Raw genomic sequence first — 20,851 nt, 5'->3', positions numbered from 1 at the left:
CCTGGCCCATCTCTAGAGCCAAGTTTGCCTCTAATTGAACTCATTTTACAGACAGAGACTGAGATGCAAAGTGAGGAAGGAATTTGTCAGAGAACATGCAGAGCATGTGTTTCTAGGAGGCACTAGGTCATCTTATGAAAATGCTGGGTCCACTCCCTGCTCCAGTCCACAGCTTTGAGTAGTCAATCGCAGAACCCCTAGCCTGTCTGTTTGCCTCACTCATGCAAGAGCAAGAGGGAGACAGGCCTGTACTGCAAGGCTGGAGGGAGAAGACTGAGTAAAAATAGGAATCTAACCAGCCCCATGCATGGAAGACAGTTCCTATTCCATCCCTCTGCTCGAGTGCTGCCTTCCTTTCCTTGTGGAATTTTGGAGCCTGGCGATGTTACTGGCATCTAGAGTGTTCATGGAAGACTTCATGGAAGAGGAGAGCCCTGCTTGAGCCTCAGTTTTGGGTGCTGGAGGGAGGCAGGGACTAGGGGTTATTAATAGGCCTGGCTCGAGGGGCCCAGGGAGGGTGAATGTGATACAGACACCCAGCACCGTGGTTGGGAAGTACCTGACACCGGAAGGGGAGGGGGCTGGGAACAGAGGGGAGCGCCACCTCCCAAAATAGCCAGAGCGGAAGCCTATATAGGTGGCCATCCTCCCCCAGGCTCACTTCCTGACGGGATCTCCCACCAGCCAACCTTTCGGTCCAGGTTCCAGCCCTCCACCCCACACCTGAGGTGAGTGGCAGCCACCGGGGCTGGACGAGGATGGAGGGGAGGAGACGCGGGACGGCCAAATGTCCCCTTCCCTGCCAGAGACACAGGCTAGGCTGGTGACACAGGCTGAGGCAGACAGCCATGAAGTTCAGGGTTGAGAGTACAATTCCTGGGGTTTCCATCCTAACTCGTGGTGTGACCTGAGGCAAATTCCTCCCACTGGCTAAGCCCACCTTACAGAACAAGATGGGTGGAGTCAGACATCTATGGACTCAGGTGAGGTGGCCCTTGCCTGGGCAGAGGACACAGGAGAAAGGGATATGGAGGGCTGATGGGCTGACCTAAAGACATCATCTGATGCTCTGGCTGGGTGGACTATGGTGTCTAGTTAATGGGAAGCTTCTGCAGCAGGGAGAGTTGGAAGAAGCAGGGAGGGAAGGATGGGGCTGTTGAAGTCCAGCCTCTGCCACAGGGGTCAGTGTTCAGGGACTCCTCAGAAGCCGATCTGAGGCTGAGACATGTGGGACCTGATTGGTATGGTCCTGGGCGCTGGCAGAGCCCCATGCAGTGGATCGCTGGACTTGACGTTAGTAGAGCCAGGGGTGGATCCCTCTGAGCCACTGCCTTGCTGTGTGTTTTTATGCCACTCGTTGACTCTCTCTGGCCTCAGTTTCCCCACTAGTATAGCATAAGGATCCCTCAGCTGGGGAAGCAGATTTGCCAACAAGGCCCCTGAAGTGAGCTGAGCCTGGGGCTTGAGATGACAACACAGAAGCCCAGCATCTCTAAGTTAAAAGGCCAGTCAGAGCAGAAGCAACAGGGGCAGCTGAGGGGTCCACGGATGGCTTCACACGGTGAGAGATCAGGACAGGAGCTGCAGCATCAGTGCCTTGGAGACCAGCTGGCGGGCTGTCCCCTGAAGGAGCTGACTCACAGAGAAGGGGGCCCACTGGAGCCAGCAGCATCCTAAGGTTCCCAGGAAGGGCAGCCGTCCAACACCAAGCTGAAGGAGATAGTGTCAACAGTGAGTGCCAGGGAACCTGAGCTACAGGGTAGCCGGGCTGCTGCTGCTGCTGCTGCTAAGTCACTTCAGTTGCTAAGTCGCTTCAGTCGTGTCCGACTCTGTGCGACCCCACGGATGGCAGCCCACCAGGCTCCCCTGTCCCTGGGATTCTCCAGGCAAGAACACTGGAGTGGGTCGCCATTTCCTTCTCCAATGCAGGAAAATGAAAAGTGAAAGTGAAGTCGCTCAGTCGTGTCTGACTCTTAGCGACCCCATGGACTGCAACCTACCAGGCTCCTCCATCCATGGGATTTGCCAGGCAAGAGTACTGGAGTGGGGTACCATTGCCTTCTCCATAGCTCTCCCTAGCTCCTCCACCAAGGCACACTGTCTCAGCCCCGCCCACCTGCCCACACCTGAAGTCAGAGTGTTGAGAATCCACCACAAAGGACCACCCACATACCATCAACAAAGTGGAGGGAGACTGAGGCCCAGGGATGGCGAAGGTCACAACCCAAGGTGACATAAGGACTTACTGCAACCCCAGATCTTGAACCCAGGACTCTTGACTCCTTGTCCAGTGCTCTGCACACTTTGGAGACAGCTGGTTGCAGCCTGAACCCTCGGGGAACCCTGGGAAAGACAGCAACCAGTCTCTGGCTGCATAAAGATCAGGTAGTGTCATGTTTCCCAGAGATGAAGTTGGGGCCATAAAACCTGTGTCTCGGAAGTGTGGTCTGAGGGTGGCACCAGCTCCCCAAGCGTGAGCCTTGAAAGTGCAGAGGGCAAGTACCTTCTGCCACCCTCCCCTCCCCCATACGGTTTATAGGGGCAGGAGGAGTCCAGACCCGCATGATACTTTGGCTCAGGAGACCTGGAAAGCAAGTAGTTAGTGGGGATCCAAGAAGGGTTCTTTGAAAAGTCAGACTATGAAAAAAATAAAATAGGTTTCTGTATTCCGAGTTCCTGACCAGATGTGGGATGGGGCACCCGCAGAGGGCCCTAGCAGCACCGGCCTATCCCTGCCACCACCTCCCGGTGGGTCAGGTTTCCAGACCTCAGAGCTTAGATTTTGCAGCATAAATTTGCATCCAGGACAGACAGCGGAGGCAGAGGTAGGAGTGGAGAGAGAATGGGAGTAGGGCCAAGGGGCCCACGAGGATGTAGACCTGGCCCCTGTCGGTCCAGTATACTCCCCGAAGAGGCCGGACATCCTCGGAGGTGCGCGGATCCCAGACCCTGCGTCGCACCAGGCCGGCGCTTCCTGCTTGCCCTTGACGGCAGGAAAACCCTCCAACTGGGAACGCGGGAGCCCTTTAAATTCCAGGGTTTGCCCCTTCCCTTGGAGCCCTGGCTGCAGCCCCTGGAGTCCCAAGGACCCCCGGCAGGGCGGGGCGGGAGCGGCGGCGGGACCGTGCGCCCGCCGGCTAGCCCGGTCAGCACAGATCGGCGGCTCCGCTGGACTGAGCCGCTGTGGCTGCGCGCCGAGCCCCGCGCCCCCTGGCTCTGCGCCAGGCCGGCGGGCGTGCGCCCGGCGCGCGGCACTGCAGCGCAGGTCATATGAGCAGAAATGATGAGAAAAGCACTTTTTAATCTTTTCGCACTTGCTCTGCCCGCTCAAACAGTTGCAGGATGTCGATGACAGACTTGCTCCACGCTGAGGACATCAAGAAGGCAGTGGGGGCCTTTACCGGTGAGCAGCGCGCTCCCCTCCGCATCCCTGTCCCCTCATCCATCTCCCTGGCCCCTGCACCCCCGTGGGTCCCGCGGCTGGCCAGTCTTCCCGGCGCTTCTATGCTCACGCTTCCGCCGGGCGCTAGCGGAGCGTGGAAGAGGGTCCACGGCACTACCCAAACTTGGCCCCGCCAGGACCTGGCGCAGACAGCGAGCTAAGAGGCCGGGCGCCTGGCCTGACAACCGAAACTCTGGGGCGCCAAAGGCTGGGTAACCGCGCTGCGAGGACTCAGGTCCCGGACCAAGGGCGAAGACCGGGGTGGAAAGCGGGACCTCTGGGTCCTTGTGAGCGCTCGGGGCTTTTCAAGGCACTTGGAGGGGCCATAGGTGCGCATGCTTCTCTCCCCGCGACCCCTTTCCGGAGAGGGCTCTTTTCGCCTAGCTACTGCTTGCTGGTTTCCTGAATGTCCAAGCCCCTTCTCCGGGGCTCAGGGCCCACCCCGCTCAACGGATCTGCGAGGGAGCGAGATGACCTTCCCCAAGCTGGCGCTCTGCTTTGCTCAGCGCTGCGCGCAGAGCATCCTCCGCGCTTGCAACTTCCAGCCTCCTCAGGCACCGAGAGAGGGGAACGGACAGTCTCATGTCTCTGAGCTGCCCTGGACTTGAACGCTTAGCTGCTTAAGTTCCTCCTCCCTCCTGTCCCCGAGATGGGGAAACTGAGGGAGGCAGAGGGTTAGAAACTTGCCCAAGGTCACTTCGCAGGGCAGAAGGGGGATGAGCACGGGGGTCACCTCCAGGTGCTGTCCCCATCCCCCTCCATCTAGTGTCTGAGGTGGACAGAGCAACTTTCCTCCCCTCCAGCCAGGGAGGATACCTTGACTTTCCATGGGATTGCCCCTACACCACCCCACCACCCCCGACACACATGTTACTTGGTCTAAGGTCGTTTACTCTCCCAGATTGTCCTTAAAAAAGAGCTCAGGGTACAGAATATTGAAGGGGGGCTCCCTTCCTTTCTGCTTGGCACTCCATCCCCTGGGCATGAAGCCTCCCTCCCAGAGCCCTGCGATAGCCCACCCACTTCTCCTTGACCCGTCTTGTCCCTCTGAGAGGAAACCTAACTGGGAATTCTTGGGGAGACTTCCAGCACCCACCCCCACTCCCACCGGAATGGCTTTCTGCAGCAAAGCCAGGACTTCTGTGTCCTCCCCCCGCTCCTCCTACTAGGTGACCTTGAGAGAAACTTGTCCTCTCCGTGTTGATTTTCTGGCCACACAATCCATGGCCAAGAAAAAGGTCGACCCTCCTCCCCAACAACAGACACACATCATATTCACTCTTCCTTCAATTCCCGTGCCCACCCCCACTCAGCCACCACCCAAAAGGCTTCATGGAAACTTCTCTGCCTTCAAATGCTACCCCTACCCTTAGCGAAGGGTATAGTCGAAGGTGGAGGGAGTTGGGGAGCCAGGGAGATCTGGGTGCAATCCTCCCTCTGCCACCCATGGCTGTGCAACCTTGGTCCAAACCCCCTTGCCTGGCCTGGACTCCCTCAGCCCTGCCACGGAGGTGTATCTCCTCCATCCCCCAGGACTGGCCCAGCTGTGACACCCCCATTCTCCCACCTTTTCCCAGGACCCTTCTCTGTCCTCATTTTAACACCCTCCTCTCCATCTCCCAACAGCTGTCGACTCCTTCGACCACAAAAAGTTCTTCCAGATGGTTGGCCTAAAGAAAAAGAGCCCGGAAGACGTGAAGAAGGTATTCCATATCCTGGATAAAGACAAGAGCGGCTTCATCGAGGAGGAGGAGCTGGGGTAAACTGAGGCCTGCAGGGACTATCTTCTGTGGCTCTGGGGGAGGGAGCAGGGTGGGGGTTGGGACACTTGCTTCCAGGTTCTTTCTGCCTGCCCTGCTCTCTGCATCCGTCACAGAAAAGAACCATCTGCTGTTGCTTCTGGAAGAATAAAATCCTCTGCAGAAAGTGCAACTAACTAGGTTAAATTATAGCCATTTAATATTGCTAATGGAATGATGCTACTTAATAATTTAATACAAACTGAGAGGCACTTTTTCTCATTGCCTAACACCATAGCCAAGACAGAGAGCGCTCCCTTGAGTATTTCATTGATTTTCATTCCTCTAAAAGCCACTTTCCGCCATCCCACAGACCCTTGCCCTTCTGTACCATGATGGTTAGAACAGTTTCTGGGCATGTCATGGGGTGCGGAACCAGCTTTGAGGGGTCAAGAGTCCTGGGAGCAAGGCAGAGAAGGTTATGACTAGGAAAAGGCAAAAAAATGACATCAGCAAAAATCCTCCCACCATAACCCCCTCGGCCACCTGGCCCAAGTCTGCCAATCCAGCTGTGCTTTATGTAACTCTCTGGCCAAGACTGCCTCGAATTTTGTCAGGAAGAGAAGGGGGAGGGTGTGGAGAGGGGCCTTTCAAGTAGAGACTTCCCCATCCATCCTGTCTCTCCCCTAAACCATCTCACAAGGGTACCCTTTGTCTAGATCCTGCGCCTCTACCTTCCCATGCCCAGTGTGTATGCGCACGCGCACACACATGCAAAGTCTGACTTCTGTTTATCCTCTAGGCGTCACTTTCTCCAGGAAGCCTCCCCTGACTCTTCCCTCCCCTTCAGTGGGATGGATGCACCATTCAAGCAACCGCTTTCCACTTCCCACCATTGCTTCCATCACACTGTGTGGCATCTCTTGGAATACTTGACTTCCTCCCTGTTTTTCAACTTGGCTTCCAAAGACCAACTCTATGCCCCCATTTCTAGCATGTCCCTGGCACAGAGAAGATACCCTGGTATTTGTTTTGTTGACTGAATAAATAAACAAATTCAGGTGCCCTAGCAGAAGTGAGGGCAACCCTTTGCTGAGGACAGCCTGTCCTCTGCACACCCATCCGTGAAGCTTGGCCATGGTGGGGCTACCTGGCCCAGCACAATGGCATGCATGTTCCCTGCTCATCCTCCTCTTCGAGCCTCCTGCTTCCCCTGTGCAGACGTCAGCCCACCATCCACAAGGTGACCCTCACCTGATTCCCTCCCCCTTTTCTCCCTTTCCTCCTCCAGATTCATTCTGAAAGGCTTCTCCCCAGATGCCAGAGACTTGTCTGTTAAAGAAACCAAGACGCTGCTGGCTGCTGGAGACAAAGATGGAGATGGCAAGATTGGGGCTGATGGTGAGTACCCGTGACCTGGGCACATCGTGGGTCTGGGATGTTTGGATGCCAAAAACTCAGAGCTATGTCCCTCCATCATGAGCAGGGGAGGGGGGAGTCCCGCAGTCCCCAAGATACGAAGAAAAATGGCAATCCGTGAGGTCTAAGAGCTCTGTCATGTAAGCCAGGCAAAGAAAAAATTGCTATTTTTTCTAGATTTGAACAACCCCCAAGGAATAGATCCTCTCTTTCTCTCTCTCTCTCTCTCTCTCTCTGTTGTGTAAGGAATCCAGGAGAATTGGGGATATTTTCTGAACTTTGTCTGCACTTCTGCTTGGGTTCTGGTCGCAGCTCTGCCCAAATGGGCTCTGTGACCTTGGGCAGTCTCTCTCCTACTCTGGGCCTCAGCCTCCCATCTGTAACCCAAGGAGATGAGGCCAACTGATCCCCAAGGACCCTACTGGCTCTCACATTCTCAGATTCCAAGGATGGAAATTCTTTCTCTCCTCTCCTCAGCATCTTGTCTTGGGTATCCTGTAACTTCAAATTTCAAAACCTGTTTTGGCTTCACTCAGGTATACCATTCCAGCACTGTAGGAGAGCCAGAGAGGGAAAAAAAAAAAAAAAAAAACCAGCCAGGGATCAGCTGGGAATTAGGAAAAGAAACATCCAGCCTGACCTTGCTTTTTGAGCTTTGCTTTCAGGACAGGCAAGGGGTTGGTGGTCCACCATCCCACACCCTTCTCCATTCAGATCTATCCAGCATTCACATCCCAGCATCTTTATCTTTTGTAGCATCACAACATCCTTAAGAATCATCTCCATTTTGCAAATGGGCAAACTGAGGTTGAAGGTGCTTGACCTGCTCAGGGAGGTAGGACATAAGTGGGGAGTGAGGATTCAGAACCACGCAGCTCTTTCCAACATGCTACACCACATCTGTGCCAGTCCTAATGATGGTCCCTTCAGCCAGTTTAAAAGGAAACTGTATTAAATGCTTAGGCTCTGGGCCCGTGCTGTCTGGGTTCAAATCCCAGCCCAGCCACTTTCTCACTGTGTGATTTGGGGCAATTCAAGTAACTTCTTAGGCCTCAGTTTTCTCATCTCTGAACTAAGCATAATGATGCTTCCTATCTCATTGGATTGTCAGAGGATTACCTGTGTTAATGAGTGATGTGTACAGAACAGTGGTACAGAGAAGTGCTATATACATGCCTGTTTAATTTTTTTAATAGCAGCTAGGTTACATTCATCCTTTTATACTCAGTGTCTAGCCCACACCCAGCCCACACTTAATACACATTTGTTGCTTGAGTATGAAATCCAGCCCCCTATGCTCTCCTTGCTCTCTGCTCTTCACCAGTTGTGACCTTGACCATCAGCTCTCCACACCTAGGTTCCTGCATCTGACAAACGGAGTGCACAGTTTTATCCTAAGACCTGCCTGGGCTCATTGTAAAAATTAAGTGGCTGGAGACACAAAATTGCCTTCGGAAAGGTACAAGGATTCTGAACATGGACATAGTTTATTAAAGTTTTATGCCAGAAATGAGAATGGAGCAACTCTAACAAGGTCAGAAGCAATGAGTCGCCTGGCCTCCCGTTGGCAGCTGCCCTTCCTGGGTCTGGGAAAGAGGGAGGTGGTTTTAAAAGAACCAGAGCAGAGGGTGCTAGAGGGAAATGGGTGGCTGGTTCAGGTGATTGCAGTGAATGGCACATCTCCCCACACCCCCATCCTCACCGGGTCACTTATCAGACAGTTCCACCCAGAACCTGGTTCCTGTCATGACCCCAAGCCAGGCCTTTGGACCTCCTTCCCATTTTTATTTGCAGAAATATGCTACAGCTCAGAAGCCCTAGGCAGGGTCTTCATGGCTGGCTGCCCACAAGCAACCTACACAATGAAGAAAAACCAGGCCAGATCCTGGCCTCCCTCCTTTTCTCCCTCCCTCCTTCCCTGCCCAACTCAGATCTTAAAGCCCTAATTCAACTCTTCAATCAAACCAAAAAGATATTTACTAAGTAGCAAATATCTACAGTACCAGGCAGTGGAGGAGGCAAAGAGGAATTAGACCCACAACTTCCTGGCTGGGCACCTCTGAGCCCTGATTTCCTGACATGACACCACATAACTCACTGGGATTTTGTGAGGATTCTATGGCAGTGCGGAGTGCAGAGCACTGTAAGTGCTCAGTAAACAGTGGCTGTCATACTATTGCTATTCTATCTGTGCAAGGCTCACAGCTCTATGATACAGACACAAACACAGGGTAAATACCAGGCAGAGGCCGGGAGGTGCATACGAGCTCTGCAAGAGGGAGACAGCGGGCACTGGTGCAGACTAGAGACCATGGGCAGGTCTGCCACAGGCCAAGGGGCAAGTGGAGGGAGGTCGAGGCGAGGGCTGGGTATCAGTCAGCAAAGGCACTAAGGCTGGGAGGTTTAGGGCATGTTTAGAAAGGGACTAGAAGCTGATTTGCTGAGGGTGGGAGGCAAGAGAGAATGATTACCAGGGTGAACGATGTGTGTCCTGTCCGAAGCTGCACTCTGCACACACGTCACCTCACGTGACCTCGGGATGACAGAGGACACAGATGCAGATGCAGGAAGAGCGGCTCCAGGGCCCAAGGTGACACTGGGGCCAAACCCGGGTCTGTCTGCCAGCACAGTCCAGGCTCAGCCAACCTGGTGCAAGTGTGGGAGTCAGGGCAGAACAGAAGAGAGGGGCGAGAGATGAAATGGGCAACAAGAACAGGTCACCCTGAGGTGGGGGGCCACATCTGGTACTCTGGAGATGAGAGGATGAAGACACGCATCCCCGCTTCTGCCCCCGTGCACCATACTGTTTCTGGAGGGCGACGGGAAGGATGGGTGTGATGGAGCCCAGTAAGCAGCGGGATGGAAGAAAGAGCCCTCCGTGGGCCCAGAATTTTCTATTTTAGGCTCTCTGCTTTGCTGCCTACTCCCTCTCAAGGCCAAAGAATCTAAGCCCTGTCCACCAACTGGAGGACGCCTTCAGCTCCCGGTGGGACTTGGAACAATTTATGGAACTTGTCCCTGACCCTCAGGTGCCTGCTCTTAACATTAGCAGTCAGATGACTGGCCAATCCTGGGGTCTCTTCAATCCCTGGGACTCCCCAGGTGCCCCAGTGCATACACCCCTAGACAGAGGGCCAGGTTGCCAGCTAGCTCAGCTGTGTGACCTGGAGTAGGAACAGCAGTGACATCTAACTCCAATGTGCCCCCTTGCGCCACACACTGTGCTTAGCATTTTACTCATTTCATCTCCCCAGCTTCTTTTGAGGGTACTACTCCTATACCCATTTTACAGATGAGGACACTGAGACTCAGAGAGGCTAAGGGTTTGCCTAGGAAGAGACAAGGTCAAGATCTGAGTTCGGGTCTGTCTGGATCCAAAGCAAGTGCTCTGGGCTGCCTGCTTTATCCATTCATTCATTCCAAGTCAAAAGGCATCTACCATAGATGACTTTATTTATTGACTTATTGCGTCTCTCTTCCTCTGGGATGGATGTCAGCTCCACAAAAGCAGGAACTTTGTTTGGTTCAACTCTGACCCCAACACCTAGAACAGAGCACATAGTAGGGGTTAAAAAAAAAGTTCAATGAACGAGTGAATGAATGAATATGTGTCCAGCCTGGGGATACAATGACGAGGAAGTGTGGTATATAGGGAGCTGTCCTCAGGCTAAGGGTGGAGACCCGTTTTTGGCTGCGGGCTTGCATGTAGCAGGTGCCTGGGGTTTCCAGAACCAGGGGTACTGCCTCCATCTCTAGCTGCTTGCCCTTCTGCAGATGAGTGATACTTACCAGGTCCTTAAGTATCCCAGACTGATAAGAGTGGGTAGAAAGACAAAGTTCTAATTATAACCCTTTGCTTTCCTGTCTCTCAGGGAAAGAGATGGGAAAGTAAAGGAAGCTTCCTTACTTCCTGGAAGCTCTAAGACTTTTATAGATGTGGTCAATTGATACTCGACAGCCACCTTTGAAAGCCTGTTGCAGAGCTGGTAAAGGGGAGAGTTAAAGTAGGAAAGGAAGAAGAAGCTGACCAGAAGGTGGAAGGTGCCCCCAAACCCAGGCATCAGTAATAGGCAAGACTAGGAAGTGTCAGGTTCCTTCTCAAGTACTTGTCCTCCCCCACCGTGGGTCTCCAGCAGCACCCAGCCCACAACACAGATGGCTGGGCCCTGTCCTCAGGGTTTCTGCTTCCTTAGGTCCAGGGTAGAGCCCAAGCGTTTGCATTTCTACTGAGTTCCCACGTGGTGTTTATGGTCTGGGGACCACACTCTGAGTACCACTGTCTTATGATCATCCTAGAAAGTAGATGCCATCACTCTTCGGTTTACCGATGAGGAAACTGAGGCACCCAGCAGTTAAGGAGCATGCCCAGGCTCACTCAAGAGCAGAGTCAAAACTGAGACTCAGAGATCCCAGCAGAACCCTCTGCCACCCTGCATGTGTCCACAGTCTGGGTTCTCTGTACCCAATCCCTGCCCACATGGACGGGCAGGCTGATGAGAAGAGTAGGCACCATTCGTGGGCACTTCCTCAGGCCTCACAACAGCATCCCAAGACGTGCTCTCACTGTACAGACAGGGAAGGGAAGGGAGTACAAACCAAGGCCCAGGAAAGTGGGTGGCTTACCCACGATCACTCAGCTACTCAGGACTGGGGACCTGCTGCAAGCCTCCGCACTCTCACCAGCACTCCCCCACCCCACACTGTAAACAGGAACTGCACGCCCCATGTACACACACCCACACACAGCAATCCTTGTTAGTTTCCTGAAACCTGATCCCAGTGGCAGATCCCATTTCCTATGCCTCAGGCCTGGTCCAACTCAAGAGCCCATGGTTTGCTTTTTGCTTCCATGGCTGAGAAATTTAGTCACAACGATTGCCTGACCCTTGCAGTTGGTTCCATGTGCCTGAAGGCATTTGCCTTTTCTGCTTCCTTCTGGCAAAAATCTGTTCTCTTTTATCCTTAAGTAGCCTATTTAATGGGAGAAGGCAATGGCACCCCACTCCAGTACTCTTGCCTGGAAAATCCCATGGATGGAAGAGCCTGGTGGGCTGTAGTCCATGGGATCGCGAAGAGTCAGACACGACTGAGCGACTTCACTTTTACCTTTCACTCTCATGCATTGGAGAAGGAAATGGCAACCCACTCCAGTGTTCTTGCCTGGAGAATCCCAGGGTAGGCTGCCATCTCTGGGGTCCCACAGAGTCGGACACGACTGAAGCAACTTAGCAGCAGCAGCAGCCTATTTAATGTGGGAGGCGAGAGGGAAGGAGTAAGCCCTCAGGCTGGAACTCCTGAAGTCAGGCAAAAAACACAACCTGTAGAGTGCGAGTTATCGGCAGTGTGAATAGTCAAACCTTCTCCCCTCTCTGAGCATCCATGTCCTCATCCCAAAGTAGGGATAAAAATAACCACTTTCAAAAACCGTTGCGAGAGTTAAGTGAGTACTCTGGAAATGATTCTTTTCCTCGTTTCATGTGCTTTTTCTTGTGAGTGCTAAGTCGCTTCAGTCATGTCCGACTCTATGTGACCCTATGGACTGTAGCCCACCAGGCTCCTGTGTCCCTGGGATTCTCCAGGCAAGAATACTGGAGTGGGTCAGCATTCCGTCCTCTGGAGGATCTTCCCAACCCAGGGATCAAACCTGCATCTCTTATAAGCTACCTCAAAATCCTTTGCAAATAGTGGAATACCCACCCTCAAAGGAAATGAAACCAAGTCTAAGACAGGAAGACAGTGAGAAGGACAAAAGGAGAATCCTGCCGCCTCCCTGTAATTCCAGCCCTCCAGCCCCTATGGGGTTTGATTTCCAAGGCAGGCAGGAGGTGCACACCAGGGCCAATCCGCAGCCTTTATGGCAGAGCCCCGAGGCGTGCAGTGTTTTGTCCTATTTCATTGCCTCCTCATCCGGGCTCAATACAGTCTAGGGGACGGAGTCTGTGATCCCCAGTGAGAGATGTGAAAACAGGCCCCGCAGATGTGAAGTGTCAAAGTCACACAGCAAGCCCTTGGCCGAATGGAACCTGGGTGTCCTGACTCTGCCACTCCCTCCAACAGGCTGAGCTGGGACATTTGAGTTATAAATGGTTTCTGTGCTTAGCAAGATGCTTGCTTTTATTCCCGTGTGGACTCTCCCTAACTCCCAGCCTTATGCTGCACTAGATAAGATTTAGCCAAGGGAGGGCAGGCAGCACTTCTTATATAACCGCCCTCCTGCCAAAAGGAACAGCAGTGAGGGGAGAAAGAAAGATGTCCCCTCTTCTGGCCCTGGAGGTTACAGCTTAATTCAGCACTCAGGGCCTTTCATTTCCAACCTCTGAGAAAGAGACGCATCCTACCATGAGCCAGGCCTAAATTATAATCTTCCTGGCTGAGTGGCGCTTGGCCTCAGTTTCCCTGTAAGTAAAATGGGGATAAGAAGGCTGGTAAGGATGAAGTGGGACGGATCCTAGGGTGGTGCCTGGCTCAGAGGGCACCCCCATTACTGTTCACCGACTCTTCACTACCTTCCGCCTTGACCTCGAATGACCCAGCCTCCCCGTCCTCTGGGGTGGGAAAGTGATCCCTGTTTGCAATACCGATTTATAAGAAACCCAGCCCAGGAGCTATTTAGAGGCGAGGTGATAAACCAGAGGCCTGCCTTCATCCTGCTCCTCACGACAGAGGGGAGGAAAGCGTCTTCCAGGCGCTGACTCAAAGTTCGTTCGTCTCACTTTCCCCTCAGGCTATCAGCGGGTGCTGCGCTCACCTGTCAATAGCTTCTAATTTTGTCCAACCCCCACAGCGCAGGGACCTGGGACAGACCTAATTAGGCTAATTTCAGTTTCAGAAGGGAAAGGAGAGGACTGAACCCGCCCATCCTCTGACCCTTTGCCTGCTCCCTCCTCTGCTCACCCCCCACCTTTCCTCTCTTCCTGATCAGATGATGAGGACACCAGCCAGGTGGCCCCCAGGGGCCTCAGGTGAGGTTTCCTTGGCGAAGGTAGGGATGCACCTGAATCCCTCTGGGAGGAAGGGCTCTGAATGTCCCCCCGCCCAAGAACCACTGTACCTTGTGTAGTCCTCACTGTCACCCTACGAGGAGATACTCTCAGTGTCCCCATTTTACAGATGCAGAAACTGAGGAGCAGAGAATGAGTGTCTGTGGACAGGCACATGAGGGATGGGACCCTAACTCGGATGGGATAGACAGTGTCAGAAACATGCATCACATCAGTGATTTGCTCTTTGGGCTTCCTGTGTCTTCTGTCTGTTTCCATCTTCCTATCTTAGTCTCAGGATTTTTGTGATTACGGTTGTTATTTCAAAGCCCCAACCTGTCCCAGTGGTGCTGAGGAGATCCAAGGAACTAACATTTATTTATACACCATCTCCTATATGCCAGGCATCTATCTGTATTTTCTCATCGGGTCTTCCCAAGAGCTGTGTAAGTAGACGTTATCATACCCATTGTACACATGTGAAAACTGAGGCTCGGAGACGTCAGGTAGTGACCTACGGCCACCCAGCCCAGGCAGGATGCGATGGAGCAAGATTCAGACCCAGCTTCCAGGATTGTTGGAAGGTTGTCAGCAGGTGCCAGACAGGACAGGAAATGGCAGGGGCGGGGGAGGGGGGGGTGGGGCAAGAAATAAAGGTGATGGGGCCATCTGTGGTGTCACCCACCCCCACAACACCCCCTCGCCAGGCAGCAGCCAGGCATTTCATGGGTTTGGTGTTTTTTTTTTACGTTTTTTTTTTAATTAAGTATTTTATTTTTTTACAATATTGTATTGATTTAGCCATATATCAAAATGAATCCGCCACAGATATATACATGTGTTCCCCATCCTGAACCCTCCTCCCTCCTCCCTCCCCATACCATCCCTCTGGGTCGTCCCAGTGCACCAGCCCCAAGCATCCAGTATCATGCATCGAACCTGGACTGGCGACTCGTTTCATATATGATATAAAATGTTTCAATGCCATTATCCCAAATCATCCCACCCTCTCCCTCTCCCACAGAGTCCTGAAGCCATAGAAGGATACTTTTCTTTTTCCCCTCCGGGTATGTGGGATCTTTGTTCCCCAACCAGGGATTGAACCAGCACGCCCTGCGTTGGAAACCTGGAGTCTTAACCACTGGACCATCAGGGAAGTTCTTGAGCTATAGAAACATCTTGATAATAACAGCTACCAAATGCTGCATGCTAGCTACAGATCAAGCCAGTGATAAGGGCTTTAGAGCTGCTTCCTCTGAACAGCCCAAGGAGCCACACTTTACAGATGAGGAAACTGAGGCACAGTGAGGTGAAGCACCTAGTCCCAGGTCACAGAAGCAAGAAATGGGAGTTGAGGGTTGACTCCCAGCTCCTGTGCTCCACACTCTGGAGGGGAGCTGGAAAGGTGTCTTCTAGACCCAAGGCTGCACAAATAAGAAAACCCAGACCTGGCAGGGTGAGGTGTCTGTCCAGGGACATGAGTAAAGGCAGAACCAAAACCAGACCTCCATCCGCTGCTGTCCAACCCCCATGCCAGCCTCCTACTGCCAAATCACTCGACCTGGACTTTACAGAGTCTCTGTAGGTTTGCTTGTTTGTTTTTTTCTCAGGAGAGACCTAGACGTTTTAGAGGAGACATTTTGGTAGGAAGGCTATTAGTTAATTGGCTGGTTCCTAAGAGCTCTGCCCTGAGAGAGGCACAAAAGGAACAGAAGCGGTGACCCCTGCCCTCGATTTGTCTCCCAAGTGCCCTGCCGCCGGATCTGGGAGGACAAAATTAGAATCCTGTGTTTTCTGCAAAAAGCCAGGGCATGTACTATTGTGACACCCTGACTGCTTCATGGGGGATCCCAGAGGTCTGTTTTTAGAGGCTTGTGAAAACCTCACAGGTCGAAAACACCTCCATAGCTCCAGAATGTCAGACATTCTACTGCTGGAGGGTCCCATGGTCGGTGTCCCCTGGTCCCCTTCACGCTGACTGCCCCAAATGCCATCTGGTGTGAAGGTAATAGTCAGGCTCTTTGCTGAGGAGCAGCCAAGAACGTGTCATTTCTAGGGTGAAGGTTAGGGGTGGCGTGGATGGAGGTCAGGAAATGGAAAGGACCAATTACCCCTCTTGACAATTACCCCATGAGCAGGTGATGGTGGACAGACTCATGTCTCCTTTATCCCAGAAGAGAATGACTCAGTGCCCAAGGACAGTCTATGCGGGCTCCAGCCAGTTTTTCAGATCAAATGGCAGGTTGAAGCTAGAGAGATTTCATGTTTCCATCTGACGTGAGATACTAGCCTTCTCAGGAGCGGCCTCTCTACCTTCATGTAGGGGCTGTTCCTGAGACCACAGCCAAATCCCTGCTCCTGTCCCTTCTATGCTACATGACCTTGACACTTGACCTCTCCAGGCCTCCACTTTCCCCATCTATAAAATGGGAATCATCCCACTCGCCTCCTGGGGCTGTCGTGAGAATTATATGCAGAAAGTCAGTACTTGCTGAACACCTAAGGAGGACTCATGAGCCATGCCATCCATTCATCCATCTGTTCACCAATTTGGCATTTGTTTACAGGCATCTGCTGGGGGCCAGGTCTGTTCTGTTGCTTGAGAGTTGTGAGCAAGAGAGATAGTGCCCCCTGACCCCTGGGGTTTACAGTGTGGTAGGGGGAGACTGAAAGAAATAAGCAATTACACGAGTAAGATCATTTCAGAGAGTGATAAGTACCACGAAGTAAATAAAAAACGGCTAATATGACAGTCATGGGGTGGCAATATTTGAGCTGGTGCCTGTGTCACTCTAGACCCAGGTCAAAGTAGGTTGGAAACCTCCAGGGTAAAGAGGGAAGTTTGAATCATGTCCTCTGTGCGATCTTGGTCATGCAACTGGACTGCAGCCTCAGTTTCCCCCCTTATAAAATGCAGACAAAAGCCTCTCTCCCATGGAGGAAGTGAGAACTTAATGAGATGGTAAATGCAAAAATGCTTCCCACAGAGGCAATAAAAATAAGAATTTTTAAATTCTATAAAAATGGGCAATATTAATCAAAGTACTAATGGTAAAAGATATCTTGGGGCTTCCCTGGTGGTCCAGTGGTTAAGACACCTGCGCAGGGGGCACAGGTTCAATCCCTGGTCAGGGAACTAAAATCCCACAGGTCTCATTGTGCAGCCAAAAAAAAAAAAAAACCATTTCAAAAGAACCACCTGCCTTAGTGGGGTGCTGTAGGTTCAGAGGAGCCCCTGGTGAGAAAGCGGACGCTTTGATGCCTGGACTGTGGGAGGAATTTTTAGTGTTTGATGATGGGTTCCATTCCTGACATTCACTGTGATCCCTTAGCCCGCCACCCTGAGGGTTTTCAGGACGAGCAGGAGAACTCTCCCCTCTCTCACCTGGATTTGATCCCCAGTCCCCCACCTCCAGGCCACCTGACTTTCCTGGCCTCAGGGACTAGCTGGGGACAGGAAAGGGTGGCGTCCATCTCCCAGGTCAAATCCCGAAAAGATGAGGAGCCCTCCACCCGGCGGGGTCACTGGCAGGTCACTTCCATGATGATTCCATGTGTTGTTTAGGTGGTTTTGTTTCTTCACTTGGTGATTTCTTAAATCCTTCTAACTTCGTAGGTCCAACAATAGCCCAGCATCCCCACTGATAACATTTTACATAACCATGTGCATTGAAGAAATTACCCTGGGAGGTTTTCACAGTATGTATCATACCAAGCCTGGGGAGGACAGGATGAACCTCAGGGGAGCCCCAGATACTTCTTGTGGCCTTTGCGAAGCCACTTCACATTCAGTTTTTTGTTTGTCTCTGACTAGGAATTGTTACTGCCCTCTCCCTTCACTCCAGGGCCAGATTGGGGAGCGGACGCCCAGCAAACAGGGCCGGACTGAGCCTCGAAATCTAGTTCTCAGTCCCCCCCTGTGCTGTCCCCACATCACACCTGCGTTTCCAGAGGTGACGGGGCCTTACCTGAGGGTCCCGCAGTGTCTGGCAGGCTGGGGACATGGCATCTCAGAGACACATATTGGAGAGGGTGGCCGACTCCTTCTGTCTTCTCTCGTTTCTTGGAGAGAAAAACAACAGGGAAGACTCTCCTAAAGTAAATCTTCCAAATAAAGGTCTCAGAAGACCTGACTGCTGAGCAGAAACCCTACTGACCAGCACATGAGGACCCCACAGTTGAGAACACGTGGAGCGGGGAGGGTAGAGGAGCTGCCAGAAGGGGCTGAGGCCTCCTGTGCATCAGCACCTCTCTTCTGACGGCCCTGAGTCAGAAGCAGAGCTGTCTTTTACAGAGGATGCTAGTGGGGCTCAGGGAGGCTCAGCGCCTTGTCTAAGGTCACACAGCCCACAAGGGGAAGAGCCAGATTCGGGGGCCCAGGCCTCTCTAGCTGAGCTCATCTTACATGCAAGAGGCCAGCCCAGCACGACTACTGAGTCTTCCCCAAATACACACCGTTGCTTCCTGCCCTCTGAGACTGGACCTCTCCCTCTGCTTTCTCCTGTGGGAATCCTGCATCTGCCTATATGCCTATATCAAAAGCCACCTTTTCTTTGAGGGTTTTGTTGATGCCTTAAATAGAAGGTACCTCTTCTTGCTGGGAACACAGAGTCTCTGTGCCTCTCCCATCTTTTCACAAACACATGTGGTCCCCTCGGTGTCAGATGCAGAGCCAAGAGGTGGGACGGAGGAAACAAAGCCTGAGAGGGTCCAATGCAGGAAGCAGACAGCAAGTAAATAAGCAAGAATAGACTCAGAGGTATTCCGAGTGGGAGTGCTGTGAAGCTAATAAATAAATGGTGATAGCAAAAAGGGTCTCAGTAGGGGTGGGTCACTGCTTGTACCAGAGGGGTCAGAGAAGGCCCCTTGAGAGGTGGTATTTGAGCTGAGACCAGGTGAGTGAGAAGGAGCCGGCCATGAGGCAGCCTGGAGAATGTACCAGGCAACGAGAATGGCAGGTGCAAAGATCCTGGGGTGTGAATGCCCTCGGCACGCTTGAGATTCAGAGAAAAGGCCAGCAGCACAGAGCACTTCCTGATAGCATCTTCTTCCAGAAACTCCCATGGTGCGGGGACCATCTTGGACTCCCCTGCATCTCCCCTCACCTGGTTGCCCCATCCTTTGTTCATTTTAATGGAGTTGGATTCACTAGAAAGATGTCTGATTGCCCCCTGGTGCCAACACTGGTCTCTCTCTGACATCCTTAATATTAAGGCAAAGCAGGGCCAATGTACACGGCTGGGGAAGGGGGTGACCACCGTGGACTGGCAGGCAAGCCCACATGGAGGGTCTGGATCCCAGAGCTTGAATCCTCAGCCAATTACTACCTGAAGTCACTGAAAAGTCACTTCTGCTCTCTGGTCCTCAGTTTGCCTCTCTGTAAAATGGGGATAATAACTCCTGGTTCCCTAGTGTTTGTGATGATTAAATGAGGAGCTGTGTGAGACAGGGGCTTCCCAGGTGGAGCTAGTGGTTAAGAACCCACCTGCCAGTGCAGGAGACATAAAAGATGCAGGTTTGATCCTGGGTCAGGAAGATCCCCTGGAAGAGGGCATGGCAACCCACTCCAACATTCTTGCCTGGAGTATCCCAGAGGAGTCTGGCAGGCTACAGTCCAGGGGTTGTAAAGAGTGGAACATGACGGGAGCAACTTAGCATGCATGCATGTGAGACAGAGCCCAGCTCATTCTGAGCACCAGGACACACTCATCCCCCTGAGCTGTGTACAGAAGTCACATGGTCGGTCTCCTCTAGGGCCTGGCTCGGTCCCCCAGAGGAGGAGGAGCACACAGCTGTTTCTGAACTTGGCTGTTCACCAGAATCACCTTTTGACAAATAAAATAACTCATCCCTCCGCAGACCTTCTGAGTCAAAAATTCTGTAGCAAGGGCCTGGGGCTTTGTGTGTTCTCAAGATTCTGCTGGTGACCCTCATGAGTTAAACCAAGGGGCTAAGAAATAGCTCAGAAGAGGAGCTAAAAACCAAGCGCTAAAAGAAAGAGATGTGAAGCCTGGCTGTGCTTCTTCCTAGCTGTGTGACCTCATAGACCTTGCTGGACTCTGAGCCTCTGTTTCCTCTCTGTAGAATGGGAATAATGATAAAATGCACATCGTGGGATTTTTGTCAGTTAAATACGATGTTGTATATAAAGCACTTAGAAAACTGACTGGTATGTGATAAACATTCAGAAAACTATCAGGGCTGTTAGCATTGTAGTTAGTATTACTAATAATTTGTGGGTGACATGACATCATGACACAAAAAATATGGTGGGTGCATCATTTCCCATCTCACCTCATTCATTCACTCCTTCATTCACTCATCCCCATGCTCACTCCCTCCATCACTCTAGCTCTCTCTTCTGCAGCATATTTGAGAATCAAGAAAAAACACCATGCAGTGGAGCTGGAGGGGGGTGTCTCCCCACAGTCAGGTCCCAGCCAGTGTCCCAGGCCACGGTCCCCCTCTGACTCACCTCTGTCGTTTTCTTTTGCAGAATTTTCCACTCTGGTGGCTGAAAGCTAAGAGGCTCTGACTGCCCAGATCTGGCTCTTCTCTGCCCTGAACGACCCGATCTCAGCCCCTCTCGCTGCCTCCTGCCTTTCTGTTTGTTTATGTTATTTTTTACTCCCCCATTCCCTGTGGCCCTCTCATGACACCAATCTTCTGGAAAATGACAGAGAAACAATAAAAGCTGTACCAATCAGATTCTGCTGCTGAAGGAGCAAGGTCTGGTAGGGCGTGGATCCTCTTTTGACTTTCCAGGTGGGGGTGGGGCAGGATATAGACAGAAAAGATGAAATGGAAGTGAAATTTACTGAGACCCTCCTCTGCCTTTGGTACATGGCTTGCCCATTCATCGCTGAAACCATCCATCAAGTAATTGATGAAATTACCATTTTACAGATGTGGAAACTAAGTCCTGGAGAGGAAAGTGATGTGTTTAGACCACAGCTAGGACTTGTGGATGGATGGATGGATGGATGGACAGATGGATGCTCATTATGACATTTTTGGTTGCAAATGATAGAAACCCAACTCAAAACGATGCAAGCAAAAAAAGAAGAAAAAACAAAGACTTGGTTATGTTCCTGAATAGTTCAGAGGCACACTTTCAGGAACAGCTGAATCAAGGAACTCAAGTGATTTCATCAGGATTCATTCCTTCTTCCCCCATCTCTGAGCTCTGGTTTTCTTTGTGCTGAATTCATTATCAGGCAGGCTTTCCCTCCTGATGGCAAGATTCCTCCAGTAGCTCAAGGTGTACATTC

At 52.1% G+C, this 20,851-nt stretch overlaps 1 protein-coding gene and 1 long non-coding RNA gene across 4 annotated transcripts in view; one reads left to right on the top strand and one right to left on the bottom strand.

The window, feature by feature from the left end:
* The first annotated feature begins 653 nt into the window (after positions 1-653).
* On the top strand, positions 654-20,288 carry PVALB (parvalbumin). 3 transcript variants are annotated; one of them, XM_010805339.4, is made up of 5 exons: positions 654-728; positions 3,336-3,403; positions 5,069-5,201; positions 6,473-6,582; positions 20,077-20,288. In XM_010805339.4, exons 2-5 carry the CDS (start codon positions 3,343-3,345, stop codon positions 20,103-20,105), a joined length of 333 nt encoding a protein of 110 aa, XP_010803641.1. In that variant the 5' UTR covers positions 654-728; positions 3,336-3,342; the 3' UTR covers positions 20,106-20,288.
* Positions 7,696-20,851, bottom strand: part of LOC101906435 (uncharacterized) — a 30,566-nt gene continuing 17,410 nt past the window's right edge. Inside the window, exons 2-3 of the long non-coding RNA XR_234665.5 lie at positions 17,549-17,642; positions 7,696-10,144 (exon numbers count right to left, since the gene is read on the bottom strand). This is a non-coding gene — a long non-coding RNA (uncharacterized lncRNA). The remainder of the gene's footprint in view (positions 10,145-17,548; positions 17,643-20,851) is intronic.

This window comes from Bos taurus, chromosome 5 (genome assembly GCF_002263795.3).
Source record: "Bos taurus isolate L1 Dominette 01449 registration number 42190680 breed Hereford chromosome 5, ARS-UCD2.0, whole genome shotgun sequence".
Classification (NCBI taxonomy): Eukaryota; Metazoa; Chordata; class Mammalia; order Artiodactyla; family Bovidae; genus Bos; species Bos taurus.
This window is presented reverse-complemented; position numbering and strand designations above follow the sequence as displayed.